This window comes from Argiope bruennichi, chromosome 7 (assembly GCF_947563725.1).
Source record: "Argiope bruennichi chromosome 7, qqArgBrue1.1, whole genome shotgun sequence".
Taxonomy (NCBI): domain Eukaryota; kingdom Metazoa; phylum Arthropoda; class Arachnida; order Araneae; family Araneidae; genus Argiope; species Argiope bruennichi.
This window is the reverse complement of record NC_079157.1, coordinates 34,642,819-34,659,109: the sequence shown is the minus strand read 5'-3', so window position 1 is coordinate 34,659,109 and position 16,291 is coordinate 34,642,819. Positions and strand designations below refer to the sequence as shown.

The 16,291-nt window shown below is 31.9% G+C and overlaps 1 protein-coding gene across 1 annotated transcript in view; it reads right to left on the bottom strand.

Annotated features, from left to right (window-relative positions):
- LOC129975831 (organic cation transporter protein-like) overlaps positions 1-16,291 on the bottom strand; it is a 60,746-nt gene that overhangs the window by 36,724 nt on the left and 7,731 nt on the right. Inside the window, exons 2-4 of the mRNA XM_056089067.1 lie at positions 8,353-8,632; positions 4,169-4,298; positions 2,392-2,495 (exon numbers count right to left, since the gene is read on the bottom strand). Of these exons, the coding sequence (XP_055945042.1) occupies positions 2,392-2,495; positions 4,169-4,298; positions 8,353-8,630 (512 nt within the window). The 5' untranslated portion in view covers positions 8,631-8,632. The remainder of the gene's footprint in view (positions 1-2,391; positions 2,496-4,168; positions 4,299-8,352; positions 8,633-16,291) is intronic.

Sequence of the window (16,291 nt, the reverse complement as noted above, 5' to 3'; positions counted from 1 at the left end):
TCGCGACACAACAGCAAAAGAGAGCAAAATTCTCCCTTTAATGGCTTTTATAATTAATTTTTCACAGGGATTTCCTTGATACATGTTGATTTAGGATAGGGAAATCTAAGTATCTTTAAAAGAATATGCTGAGCATTAAATATTTTATCCCGTCACTCGGAGAATGAGAACCAGTTGATTAAAGCAGTTTTATAGGACTCGTGTAGCATTAATTAAATAAAGAAAAGGTGGAATTGGATCAGGAAATAAGAGACCATTTTAGAATGAAATTAATATGGCTTAAGTTAAGATAAAAATTAGGGAATTAATTACGATTTAAATTAGATTAAGAGATATCATTATCTATATAAGAAAACATGTTGAGTTTTGTGCCAAATAAACAGCATTTGCAGGAAATTATGTTACATTATTTCAATATAATGGAATCAGAATGCTGTAGAAAGACATCGCCTGTTGTTAGCATTCACAACTTCCAAAGATTAGTTTCGGTAATTTAAAAACGATGTTTTAGTGCACATGACACAGAGCAAAGCACATGAAAGATTGTTGCAATCCTATTAAGCATCAAAGATGAACAATACAAGAAACAGTTCACCGAATTTCAATGATACATAGAACGAGGAAAAGCCAGAACATGGCTACAGGCATGACAAGGTTACTTTTTACTTGCCCATGTATTCATAGACAAGTAAAATAAACTTTAGAATCCCTAGGATGTATTGGCCCTGTCCTTGCCATATGCACTAGATGTTTCTACTTTAGTCTAATACTTTGTGGCGAGAAATGCTATCGCCAATTTGCGCCAAATCTTTCCTTGCATTCTGCGCAGGCGCCAGCTTTAGCTAAGATAACGATCGCACTGACGTGTGGATTCATTCCGGTTCTGCGCGCAAGCTTGCACTTCACGTATTTCCCGGGAGAGCAGAACGTTCGTTTCGTATGTGAATAAAGAATCGTTAATCCTTTACCATCGCCTCGTCTGGATGATTTGATTTAAGTTTATTGCTTTAGAATAGTTCTGGAACTGTATTTTTCAATTTCCTTTCAACTTATTTCGTCCCATGCAAAGTAATGTTTTTGGGGAAATGTTCAATTTCCATGCATATATAAAAACGTGGTTTGATAAGTGGATTGATTCTAAACAGCCAAACACTCTCTTTGAGGAATTAGTTATTTACCGAAAAATGGGTACATATTGTAGTTTATGAAAGGAAATATTTTAAATAAATTAATCTACTCCCAATATTTATATTTTAAAATCTGCATTTTATTTTACATTACTTTCATTCTAAAGAAAAAATAAAGTTTTCTTTCTTTTCGCTTTTTATTTTTTTATAGTCCAAAAAAGTATTTCTATAATGCTTATTTTAAACTTAAAGACAAAATTGATGTTGGGAGAATTAATCAATATTTGATAAAAGAGACAATTAAAAACTACATGGAAAATTTGAATCATATTTATGAGAGGTTCGAGAACTGTTTCCTGATATAAAAAATAAGTCGAGCATTATAAATAAAAAGTTTCATAAAAAACTTTTTTTCTAATCATATACAGATTTGAATTTCTTTCAGCATTTATTTTGAGAGTAAAATTATTTACCATGTTATACAAAATAAGTGATAAAATTTCATATTCGAAGTGAGACTGGGACATATTAAATTTCTTGCTCAATATTACATATACACACTGGAAATATAGTTTTTAACGAATAAAACACTAATTATTTTCACTAAAAATTTTATGGTTCGTTGTATTTGGGATTAAAATCTGAAATAAGTCAACTGAATTGCTTTTAATATTATTTATTGGTAAGTCAACCAACTGACTCTCCGACCCGCCACGAAGGCACACGGGTTTAAACCATAAGGCTGAATGACCGGACCGCCGCAACAGCAATGCTGGCGGAAACTGTGGTTGAGTCCTAAGGGCCATCACCGGCCACGGTACAACCCTTCCCGAAGGCAGTACGTCCCGTCATCGATGGGAGGAGCCAGATCCTCCAAATATTTGTGTACCCTCCAGGGTGGCGAAATCCAACCACCATGCCGGAAGCATCTCATCCTCGTTTCGAGGTTCCCCCCCCCGGGGGTAAATATTTATCGGTAACAAAAATACTGGTGTTTTGTTTATACACACAAAATCGTATTTGTTAGACACGGAAATATGCACAAACACACCAATCCTGTAGAGAGAACACATGCACATAATGAAAACATTAACGAAAATATAATAGTTTATACTGAAATGTACCTCTCATTTCTGTGTTTGTAGGAATTAACTATAAATTCTAACTAATAAGTAAAAATTCTACGTAAAAATACTTAAATTCTAACTAATACATCGTAAAATTCTAACTCATACGAAATTGCGAAAAGAAAGATCAATCATACTTGTCAGAAAGGAAACCAAATATAGTGTTCGATACGAAGTACCCGGCAATGAATATTGCTTTAGACATCGAAATAAGCCATTCCCTGCTACAAACCAAGTTGAACTAGAATAAAAATATACTGTAAGTATAAACATGTTGCAAAGAACTATGTAGAGTTGTAGAAATAAAACTTCTCTCACACAGGGCCATGCAGGGAGATGTATGAGTCTTAATAAAATGAAATTTGGACGACAGGCACTCTAAATGATACAGGCGAGAGGCGTTGAAATAAATTACTACCAAAAGTCGATGATAGACGGCTTTGCAACACGACAATTTTTTCTACATACTTTCGTTTCTTGTGGGTTTTCTCTTTTATGTTCTTATAACCCTTTTGATTCGTTAACAGAGTGTTCCAAGGCGGACTGAATAAATCGTCATTTCATTCTAGGAATAAACGTTGCATTTCAGATGTAAAGATGTCGTATAAATGAAGGCAATATGACATCTTCTACCTAAGGAAGGTACTCTGTGTTATATAGTCTCTCCGTATAAGGTTTTATTTCTGACGGAACGCTTTTATCGCAACAGCAGACTTCTCACCATTATTGTAGTAACAGTTTCATTAATAGATCTTCATCTATAAATTTTATTAATAATGAAAGGCCAAACACTCTTTGGGCGATTGACGGAGTGAAAAAATACATGGAAAACACTGCGAAATTCTCTAACACTTTATTTAAGTGTGATAGTTTTGATACCTATGGCCTGCGCTTTGTTCGTTTTAGTAGCTCTTCAGGCGTGTTTGACGGACGAGGAGGTTTTCTAAGAATTTCTAAATATGACCGAGTATTTATTTGTTTAATAGCAATCACTAAGCTGTGCCATCTTTTGTATATCAAGTCCTTAAAAATATGAGCTGCTATTGCAGTCTCGGAGGGTGTAGAGAATTTTTCTTGTCTTTTAGAGAGAAACTCTACCGATCCAGTATTCTCTGGCATCTGTAATAGAATTATCTTATTAATGAGAAGGTTAATGCGGACTTCTCACCAATATTGTAGTAACGGTTTCATTAATAGATCTTCGTCTATTAATTTTATTAATAATGAAAGGCCAAATACTCTTTGGACGGTTGGCGGAGTGCCAAAATACATTGAAAACACTGCGAAATTCCCTTACCCTTTATTTAAGTGTGATAGTTTTGATACCTATGGCCCGTGCTTTGTTCGTTTTAGTAGCTCGTTCAGACGAGGGGGTTTTCTAAGCATGACCGAGTATTTATTTGTTTAATAGAAATCAGCTGAGCTGTGTCCTCTTTTGTATATCAAATCCTTAAAATTATAAGCTGGCTATTGTTGTTTCAGGGGGTGTAGAGAATTTTTCTTATCTTTTAGAGAGAAACTCTACCGATCAAGTATTCTCTGGTATCTGTAATCGAATTATCTTATCAATGAGAAGGTTAATGTCGCCATTGTTCATACAGGTGAACTGCTACCTGTTTTTCACTTTCATTAGACTCGTGGGTTGCTTAGACACTTTATTTGTGTTTTAATAATAGAATAGTGTAAGATAGCATTTGTGAAATGAGGCATTTTTGAACGATTTTTTAAATCTATGAATCTCGAACATATGATCTAGAATTTTTGTCGTCCAAATGTCATGGCTTTATAATTTATACAATATATCACAAGGCTCTTTCAGTTGGAGAAGCTTAATTTCGACAACCCTGTGCTTATTTAATTTTAAACAATATTTTATAAAGAGCAATAGAAATATCTTTCAAAGTTTTTACCTACTTTCCCAAGGACAGTGGATTTGTAGACAGAATCATCAAATTCCCACGAATCACAAGGTATCGTTGGATTATTTGAGTCATTGTGGTAAAACGATTTTTTGTGAATGTGGGTTAAGTTAATATGCTTGTACCTGTCGAAAGAAAAACAAAAGCTATTAAATGGAACATAATTGTGGTATTCTCTCTAAAAAAACATCCGGGCAATGCTCTTTATTCTAAAATTAATTATGGAGCAGTAAAATTGAATGCTTGACAATATAAAAATACATTTTCTATAAATATATGAAATATTTTTGTATGTAAAGTGTCCATATTTAGATTCACATAAACTCATTGTTTTCATAATCAACATGCTATTGTGATAGCATGTCTCAATTCTTCAGAATAATGTAGCTCAAATTCATCTAACATTTTGTAAATTTTCGTAAACGGATTGATGAATTATAAGTACCTGAAAATTTGAATTCCTAAAGTTAAATGAGAGTTCCTTTTTTTTCAATATATTTCAAAGTACAATTCATCTTTGAAAATAATTCTTATTACACTTTCAAATAATCAAAAATGTATAAGTTAATTTTTTTTTTAATAAAATAGAAATTCATAAATCTTTTGATGTCAATCAAAGAAGCAAGACCAAGAACATCTTTATTCCAAATTTTACCCATTTCCGTCAAATAGTTTTTAATATATGTAGCAATAACTTAAAGCTTTCAAGGCAGATGAATTTTCGTAATTTTTGTAGAGCATATCAACTTTGTTCAAGGATTTTTCTGTTCAATAAATATGTTTTTCAGCGTTATGTGTATTAAGACATTTCTTTCTTAAATAAAGGTTAAGATGAAGGGAAAAAGATCTATCGATACAAAGATTCTACTCTGATTACATTTCAAGCGAAATTTAATTCAATAAGAAAGCACATAAGCAAATTTCTGTCCAAAGTGCAAAATTTATATAGTATAATATAAGTACCGGGTGCTGCATAAATTCGTGCAAACTTCAAAAAATCATAATAAATAAAGTAAAGCTCGAAAAAAATTGCGGTTTGCGGGAATATGTTCAGACAGCCTTTGGATTTTGTTTTTTTTTTTTCATTAAAAAAATTTATTTAACACGTCACATCGAGGCTCACCGAGGTGGCGCTCACACGTCATACTGGGACTGTTTATGCAAATCAGTATAGCTATAAAATACAAGGCTGGAAACGGATCTGTCATTCGACGCCAATAGCATGCTATCGCTACTGGATCGGGCATTAGTGGTTAAACTGTTCTACAAGAACGGTGAATCCGCGACTAAAGCCTTGCGAAAGTTACGGGCCGTGAAAGGAATTAAGGCGAAGAAAAACCCAATTTCCTTGAATGGGATACTGAATTTAGTTCGCCGTTTTGAGGAAACGGGAAGATTAGAGAATAGTCCACGAAGTGGCAGACCATCCGTCAACGCTGACCACGTCCCTGTTATCCAAAGGGTCATGAGAAATGTGGCAGTCGAGACTTCAACGGGGAGTTCCAGTGCACGTGAGGCAGGAAAAATAACCGGAATTCCGGAAAGGTCGATCCGACGCATTCTGCACGAAATCTTGAAATTGCATCCGTACAAGATAGAGGCATTTCACCAGTTGTTGCCAGCAGATTGCGAGAAAAGACAAGCCTTTGCAACATGGGTGCTCGCACAAATGGAACGTGACCCACAATGATTAGTGAACATCATGTGGACAGATGAAGCCCACTTTTCATTGCATGGTGACGTCAATACGCAAAACAGTCGTATCTGGGCAGCATCAAACCTCCGTACGTACACGACCAAACCATTACATTCTCCACATGTGACTGTTTGGCGCGGTTTCACTGCGTCCTTCATTCTAGGCCCTTTCTTTTTTGAAGAGCGTTGTCCTGTATCCGGTTGGAAAACCTGTTCCGTCACTGCAGAACGCTATCTTAGGCTTTAGCGAGACCACGTTATGCCTACTTTGCTGCAAAGACGTGCGTTATCTTCCGTCACCTTCATGATGCAGGATGGTGCCCCACCTCACGTTACTAGTTCCTTTAAGACGTTACTCCTAGATACATTTACTGAGGACATAGTGATAAGCAGAGGATGTAAGAATGAGTGGCCCTCCCGATCGCCAGATCTTTCTCCAGCGAACTTTTGGTTGTGGGGATACCTGAAGTCTCGTGTCTACCGAGGCTCTCCTGCCACTTTGATGGAACTGAAAGATGCCATTCAATTGGCCGTTAGTGGCATCGATGCCGACATGTTACACGCAGCTGTAATAGGCTTAGTTACTTGCCTCACTTGCTTAATACCTTGTGGTGGCGGTCATTTCGAGCATCTTTTGCTTTAAAATAAAACGTACTATAATGTTACTGTGCTCTGTTTTCCTGATTTGCATAAACCGTTTCGGTATGACCATGTATTTATGATTGTTTAAGAAAAATATTGTTGGAAAAAATTCCAAAATTTCATAGATTATTTCGTACACAATTCAGAAATTTTTTTGTTTCGAATATAATTCTTAGATAATAGTTAATTACACTCTAAGACATGTTACACATATAATGTTACAAAGAAAAATGAAAAACTGAAACAATTTTTTTTTCTCTAGGATTTTGTTAAAATTTTTATCAGAATATGATTTTTTTTCGAAAGCTACATATATTTAAACAATTTCACTTTTATTCTTAATTTTAACTTTATATTAATAAAAAATATCATGCAAACATTAAAATATTTTTTTTTTTTGAAAAATCCTTTCTAAATATAGTCTGATACCTTAAATCTATTAATTTTTAAGTAACCCTTTGCTGAGCAGTGTTTCACTATATGGAACCACTAACTTCGCTCGATCCTAAAATCGTTAATTTCAATTATAAACAATAGGCTTATATTCAATTTTAACTGTATTTTTTTTGATAATAAATGACAGTTGAAATTTAGTAGAAACATAATTTTCTGGTATAGCGCGCTATGTATAAGTCTATTTATTCATTTTTTTTTGTTAGTAACGGATTAATAAAATTTTCAACGTTATTTTGTTCACTGTATCTTAAACTATATATTCATTATATTTTAAAAATTTTTAAAGAGAATTTAAACGTATAATCGTTGGATAAAAGTTAGTGCTCCATTAGCTGGAACACTGCACAGATGGTTCCGTCATAGCGTAAAGCTATGACGGAAAGATAACACTTGTGTCTTCATTTTCTGTTTTTCTCTTTTTTATTGAAAAATTAATTTATTTCAAGGTATATTGTTTGGGTGGGTTATATTATTTGGAAATGACCAACTTACTATGGGTCTCTGAAGTTTTGTATTTAAAAAAAATGTATCGGTATCTTTGGTTATCTTTACTTAGCACGGAATTTTATGCTCTTTGAGTTTCTCTAACGTTCGTTTTATATAATGTGAAAATATTTTTAATTATAGATATATTATAGCTTATTTTTTTATTATGAATATAATTGTAGTGTTTTTATTATAAATTAATTATATTTAAAATTGAAACTGTAATGAAGTACGTTGTAATTACTTACATTGAAGAGACCTACTAAGTTTTCCCGAAGCACCAAAAATGATACAAGTATTGCTCTCGAATGACAAATCTGAGCATGTCATATCTATGGTGCTATTTGGATCATGCTAAATCTGTTATACAGGTATGAAATAGTCTTTTTATAGTCAAATGTTAGAGAGTTTACAGATTTTAGCGCTTCACTGCAATGCTCGCTTAGTCGTACTTTGTTTAAGCTCTATCAGAGCAGTGTTCCAACTGATGTAACACCCCCACCTCAGAATCTAAGTGATGAGTACAATCTTCACTAAATTTAATCTGTGCACTCCCTTATACTTTAATAGGTTACCTACAACATATTTTTTGCTTGAATTCAAAATTTAAAGTTGACTGCGCCACGAAGGGTTATTTATAAATTGACATCACATAAAATACAATCCTTTACAATATTCAAATCACTTTTTCCAGTTAGAAATATATGGTTATCTCTAAATTTTAGTAGTTAGTTATTACGCTGCTATATGAAAAGAATATATTGATGAGGGAAAATTTTTTTTTTATGCTTAGAGGCTTCAAGAACTAAAACACTGATCTGATCCATCTTCTAAGATTTAAACCAATTAAATCTGATACGTAGTCAAAGCACTTTATTAATTTGATGATAAATCTCTTACCTAGAGCAATGCTGATCATCTGCAGGCAGAGCAAGGGTTTTCCACTCTTCTACGCTGATGTTTAGATCAGGTGGTCGTTGGCACCAGTAATCTATATTAGGAGCAAAAAAGGACATGGACATGTTGTGGGCAGCATCTGGAATGGGGCATAACAGGATCACAAGAAAAAGCCACCTTTGCCAAGGTCCATCACCTCCTACAAGGTCCATGAGGTCCTCTTCTTTCTCATTATTTTGATCTGCCTGGCCTTTCTTTTCCGCATCGCTCAGAACCGTCATTCCTGTTAAAATTTGGGCATCAGATACTGACAGAAAGTAATCAAAGTTTGCGTTGGTCAATCAAACAGTTTGTTACATTCTCTCTTTTTGGTGTGATTATTTTGATGCAAATTTGTGGCAACACCTCAGTTATTTATTTGTATCCTGTAAGACCCGCTCCTCCGCTTCCATCGACGAAGGTTGCAAACCAGTCAAGAGGGGAAAGGTCACGTAGTATCCGAGGGGGTGAAAACCAGGAGAGAGACGAACAGGAAGTGTACTAGACAGATAAGGACGAGGGAAGACGAGCGAGGGCTGTGTGGTTCGCCAGGAACAAAAGAGACTTGATTCATTTTTATATTTTAATCCGTTGTGGTAAATATGTAAATAATGTGATAATCTAGGATAGGATTGTTTTTTGTATTTATTTCTGCACAATCAACATGATCGAACGGGCGATTATTAAGATTGAACTGGATATAAAAGGATCACTCAGGCCTAGACGTAGAACAGGCGGCAACCGTTGTTGGAATAGCCACGAGAAATACACGTTGGATGTACCAGGGAACTTTACTTATCTTACTCTTGAATGCATGAATTTTTATTTTTAATAAATGAAATTTGAAACCAATCGGGAAATGTGCGTAGTTAGTGAAAAAAATACAAAAAAAATCTGCACATAAATATTTTTTGAAAAAATAAAAAAAAAAAACATACTGATTTATTTCTATATCATTACTAACAATCACTCCTTCAATTCTACAAATCTACTAGGTACAATAAAATAATATTTCAAGTATAAATTATACTTCTGATTATATAACAAAATATAAAAATTCATGAAACTATTATTTTTAGCACTTAAACATAAAGGAATATTGCATTTGCTACATGGCCATTGTGTGGTAGCCTTACATAGTGGAATTTTAGTCATTAATATGTTTGAAAATTTAGGCCAGTGACTAACACCAACTTTTCGTACATCCATAGACGTCAAAGGATGACATGAGCATCTAGGTTTAGTGAACTTATGTAGAACCGATTTTGCATGTTGACGTATTTTTACATTACAAAAAAAATCTACATTTTTCTTGCATAAATTTATCAATATATGGAAAAATATAAATATTTTTCATTACGTTTACATTGTCTCTATCCAAAAAAATTTCCTGTATATTATTATTATTATTTTGTATAAATAATCGTAATTCATAACACCAGCTGAAATGAATAGTATTCAGATAGCGCATCAAAAATAAAAATTATCACAGGTAAAGAAATAAACTGTCAAAGATTCTAATTGCGTTCTGGAAAGATAAAATAGTTTTGTAAAATTAAAATAAAAAACACTATGTAAAGTTTTCTACACAAAACAGACAGCACAGATCTACATCGGTATGTACTTAAGGGTTAAATGTAGCGGCTTCCACGCCGCAGTTTTAATTTCCCTGATAAGCAGTCATAGACATGTCTCAGTAGCAGCAAATGGAGTCCAAATTCGAAAGGCGTGGAGCGATCCATTGTTTTGTAAGTGTAAAGACAATTACATAAAATGTAGGATAAAAATACAACATCCTACCAAGCTATCATGAAGTGGTGCATACAGATTTTGACGACATTGAGCGCGAGAGAAGGTCTTCAATTGCGTTCAATTCGGAGATCACTGCTGATAAATTAGTATATGAGTGATTTATGACTGACTTTTTTTTATATTGAACATTTATAAAACCCCGGTGCACCACAAAGTAAGTATATAACACATAACAAAAAGAAAAAGAAGAACATTTAATAGTTATGAAGGATTACAGATGTCAACAATAAATTTATAGAAATTTTGAAAAGCACTTCCAGTGGAAATAAGTTGGTGAAGCTCTGTAGGCCAATTTATATTCATACGCTTGAGAGAAAGTCTTAGGATCTGTCTTTCTTTGACAAACTTGAAACATAGAAGGAGCACATGTTCAACATTTTCCTCCCCACCAATATCACAACCGCAGGAAGATGACGGAAACAAATTGAATTTGTACAAATAACTTTTAAAGTTACCATGACCAGTTAGAAATTGGGTTATTTTGTAATTAGTATAAAATTGATGGCATGACAGTCTCTTATTAATGGATGGAAAAAATTTCTTTGTTACACTCCCTTTATTTGAAAGGAGATATTCTTGATTCCAAGACTCCACCATTTTTTCTCTCGTACTCTTCTTGTAAAAGGATTTAGGAATATTAAAGTCAATGTCGATTTTGCGCTTAGTGGCAGCTTTTGCAAGCCAATCGGCCCGCTCATTTCCATAAATGCCCGTGTGACTGACTTTGTATGACATTTCTTTGCAGAAGGCATTGAAAAAACCTTTTCCAAGCCTTGGCAATGTTTAAATAACTACAGTAATTACGTCAAGAAATAGATCCTGTATATAATTTTATCATTCAATGGAAGTTACTCTAAAATTTCCAACCTAGTCTCTTTTCTCAAGCAATGCAACTCACTTTTTGACAGATTCTTGTGTATTGTTGGTAACTTTTAACTTTGTATTTGGAAGTCACATGAGAGTGAATCAAAATTAAGATTTAATTTAATTTAATATTTTAGCATCTATTTGTATCTACATTTGCGATTAGTCTCTAAATTAAGATATAAAAACGTCACTGCATATTTCATAGATAGAATAATGGAGCTTAACGTTTTCATAGAGTAATGTAAGAGATATATGTTACTTTCAAATTCGTTTACGGCCTGGCCGTTGTATAAAAATTTTATTTCTTGAATTTTTTTATTATGAGTTCGCACAGAATCGAAATCGTACTTGTATAAGTGCCCACCTTATCAAATGAAATTTGGTAACTAGGAAGATATGTCTAGTTGCAATATTTAAGGAAATAAACGCTTGATTCATTTTTAGAGATAGCTTGTTTATATATATGATTAGAATCTACTTCTTTTCGGTTTTGAGTTGACTGGAAAATAAATAAAAGAATATCAAAACAAACCAATAAAAAAGAGATTATGAAAAACAAATCTAATAATAAAGTATCATAAAAAACACCTCAATCCTGATTGACGAATCTTACGACGAAGACACTAAAAATATGTCAGACGTTGATTGTTTTTATTGCAATAACGTGTATTATCTGAATCAGATGAAAAAGGTGAAATGAAAATAATGTGGGTTTTTTTTTCTCTGCGTGTGTATGTTGATGCTCTACAGTCGAGATTATTCTTACCAAATTTGATATCATACAGCCAATGTACTTTGACAAGAGAGAATATACGCGATTTTTTAAAAATATTAAATAATAAGCGAGATTTTGAGGATTTACTCGCAAAATTTCCCCCAAAAAATATTATGTTAGCAAAATAATCTTTAAACAATTTTGAAATTCCAAAAATAATTTTTTTTATTAATGGTAATTTAACCACCGTAAAATTTTTGTCTAGATTTAATTAAATTTAGAAAAAGTTTTTATGCATATTTTAAACATGTTTTTATTATTGTAAACGAAACAAATAGTTTTTAATGTTGCTACTAATTTTTCACTCTAGTTTCTTTCAACCATTTAATGGTCAAGATACGAAAATTCAATTTAATTTCGCATATTCAATACTAGCCGCCTTTGGCGACCAGTCGTTCGCCAATCTTAATGCTCGTTAAAATTAATAATTAAATATTTTATGTAATTCCTATTTTAATAGCTTCTTCATCAAAATATTTTAAAACTTCAAATTTTGATAGTCATATAATTCTTTCAAAACATTATAATGAATAATTATAATAATAATTCCGTAGAATTTATACTTTAAATTAAACTGTAAATGATTAATCTGCAATTTTTTATTGAAACGAAGCATTTTTTTTATAATATGATTACGGAAAACAGAGTCACTGAGCATTTAAATCTTATGGGTACTAAAGAATATCTTTCTTAATTTATGTAATATCTAAAGAATTTGTCAATAAAATTTTCTCAGATTCATCATGAGCAGATCGATTAATTAACAATGTTTCGTTTTAAATACCTCGAATACTAAGAAAATAAACAAAATCGTTTAAAATAATCGGCCGAAAACAGGTTAAAAAAACTACTTAAGAACTATATACTTAAAACTATAAGCATATACAAAAAATATATAACTAACATAAATACAATTTAATTACAAAAGCATGCAACTAACATAAATACAATTTAATTACAAAAGCATACAACTAACATAAATACAATTTAATTACAAAAGCATGCAACTAACATAAGAATAATTTAAATCAAGTCCAGATCCATTGAAAATAGTTGTTAACAATCAGAACACAATGCAAATGCATGAATTTTTAATGCCAGTCATGGTAACGCAAATGGGTGAGTTTTTCTACGCCAGTTGGGGTAACGCTACGCAGATTAGAAATTTTTAATTTCCTTTATTCTGTTTTATTTTAATTCAAAAGTACTTCAGATTCTGAAAGATCGATTCATTAACGATGTTTAATTTTAAATGCATCAAACATTAAAAAAATAAACAAAATCGTCTGAAATAATGGGTCGAAAAATGTTAAGCTAACCTCATTAGCGTGGAGAAAAAAAACTGAAGCTTTACTCATTTGGCGGTGGGGAAACGAAGATTTTTTGGCGGGAAAGTTAATTTTTAATTAATAATTAAAATCCTAATTAAAAATTCAAACATAGGACATCAGGTGCACATTTCCGACCTTCAAGGTATACGTGTACCAAATTTGGTAGCTGTAGGTCAAATTGTCTCGCCTGTAGAGCGCCTACACACACACACACATTGAGCTTTATTATACGTATAGATATATTTGTTTTAAGCCTGCTTTTATGAAATTTTTGATTATTGTGACAAATATAGCTAACGTTTAACTTCTGAAGTAAGCAATAATGTAAAAATTTTAAAGCTCTCATTTTCAAACACTTTTATACTATGCAATTTTTAATTTAATGTTTTACTTTTTTACTATAGTTGATTGATTTTTTTTTTATATTGAATTGAATAATCTTCTGATATAGAACTTAAATCCTGAAATTTGTTAAGATTCAAATTATTCTCCTTTTATTATTTTTTATGAATTATTTTTTCTACCTTTATTTTTTATTTTCTTCCTTATCCCCCCCCCCCCCCCCCTGTCATTATATTTCTGTCTTTATATTGACAAAATTACATAAAATTAAAGTATTATTATATAAACTACAAACCATAAAATTATAAAATTTATGAAACTAACTTTTAAAGTAAGTATAGCTAAGTCATAAATTTTTAAAAGGAATATACATTATATTTAGAGCGCGCCAGTGATGCTACATCTAAAACACAAATGAAAGTGAGCAAATTAACAGTAAATATTGTTTAAATTTCAAAAAACGAATAAAATGGAATATAAAAAGGAATGAAGTAATGAATCGGACCTGGAGGCTTTATCAAAGGTCACCTTCAAGCAGAGATTCAAACCAGGGACATTTGTTTGCGAGAGGTCTGACTTTCGTCCAAATATTTACCACTTGTGACACAAAAATTCCAAGGAATCGAGGATTTTTTAAGATAAAAATTAGTACATACAAAGCAATTAAATTAAAAAACAACAACAAATGACACCCGCAAAATATTTTAAGAATATTAAATAAGTGTCAAGCGGCAAAACTAATAATAAAAATTAATAAAACAAATTGTTTACTAAATTTATGTCATTCTTATGAAGAAATATATAGATACTTTACACAAATTTCGAATTAAAGTGAAATATTTTGACCGTGAAAGAAAATAGATATCAACATTAAGAAAGAATGGCTAATGCAAAATGTCTCTAATGAAGACGTACTTAGAAGGTACTTTTTCCACTGAATGTTCATCACCCTTTAGCGCAATAAAATCATCCAAAAATAATAGGCACATGTTTCCGAAACAAATATTAAATTCTCTCTCTCTGGCTGTCTTAATCTATTTTTTAGATCATCTTTATTTCCAGTTTATTGTTTCGATTTATTGTTTCTTTTATGACGTAATATTCTCGTCATAAAAAAAAATAAACAACATCTACATTAATGTTTTACTTTCTTTTCATAGCTTTGTTTTGTATTATTATGGCTTTTATTTTACTGGCATTTGTCACGTGATGAACAACACCTTGCGGGTTCCGCTAGTCCCTTTTATATTTTCCATAACGGTAGGGCGATCAAGTTCTATTGAAACGAAAAGCTATTGCTATTCGTTTCAATGCTTACTTTACTTTTCTACACACGTTTGCGCATGCGCGCGCACACACAGAGATATATGTAAGAATTATTTTATGTGAAGCAGAATGCAGTTTGAAGACAGTGAAGATACTTTTAATTTCGTTACATCGTTTTATTTCATTTTGAAGAAGCAAGCATATGTACAAGAGATGAGCACACAGAACGACACAGAAAGGAATGAGGAAAAAGCTCTTGGACATTTTATCCCTGGTCTTATATAACCTATGATTTTGATGGGGAAAATATTTCTTTACAGTGCTAATATATTACTAGATTTCGATAGGGATTTTCGTTACACGCGCGGAGAAGGTAGGGGAAACGCAGGGAGATTTTAAAAAAAAGAATTTGCCTCATCAGCGGTATTTTGCCTCTTCACGCGGAGTGTGGGAAAGTTAGACTTTTAGCTGATTCAGCATTTAACAACGCTTCTCTTGAATTAATTAAGTAGAGACAGTGGAATTGGATCACGAAATAAGAGAATATTTTAGAATGAAGTTACTATGGGCTAAATGAAGATAAAAGCTTGGAAATTCATTAAATTGAAATTAGAGTTAAAATATCATTGCATATATATAGAGATGATGTTTTTCTTTATCCGTATCAAAATTTTGTATTGTGTGGCTGCTGCTAGGCTAGCTGTTAGATTTTTTAAAACACAAAAATATATAAAAAGAATATAAGAGTAATAAAAATTTTATAAAAGGGAAAATCATAATAAGAGAAAAAAAATTAAAAATATATGCGTAGCATTCAGTGTATACCGAATAATGTTTCTATGTATATCAAACTAGAATTTTTGCAAAAGAAAATCTGTTGAGTCCATAAAATATCCATAAGAAGAGATAGAAATTAAATAAAAAATATGTTTCACTGATTCACAATTGCTATACAAATTAATTGGAAGTTGGAAAATAGATTACTAAAAGTTAATAAACACTTGAAAAAGATTCATGTATTATTCAAAGCTTTTGATCTATTAATCGTTTCTTCAATCTAGAGTGAGATTTTTATTTAAAATTTAGTTTAGCTTTGGGTTACTCACATTGAACAGAATCTTTTAGTTTAATTAAAAAAAACTAACAAATCAGGATGAAAATATGAAATATTTTACTCTAAAAATTAACACACACATTCTCTCTCTCACACACACACACACATTTTCATATTTTTCAACTATGCGTTTCATTGTCACACACACAAACTTGCATATTTTTCAACTATGTTCATTTTACACACATACATTCACATATTTTTCAGCTATGCATTTCATTGTTACAACCACGTACACGCACTTGCAGATTTCTCAAGTATGCATTTCATTATTACAATCACACATACATATTTGCATATTTTTCAACAATGCATTTTATTGTTACACACACGCACATGCATTTCATATTTTTAAACTATGCATTTCATTGTTACAATCACACACACAATTGCATA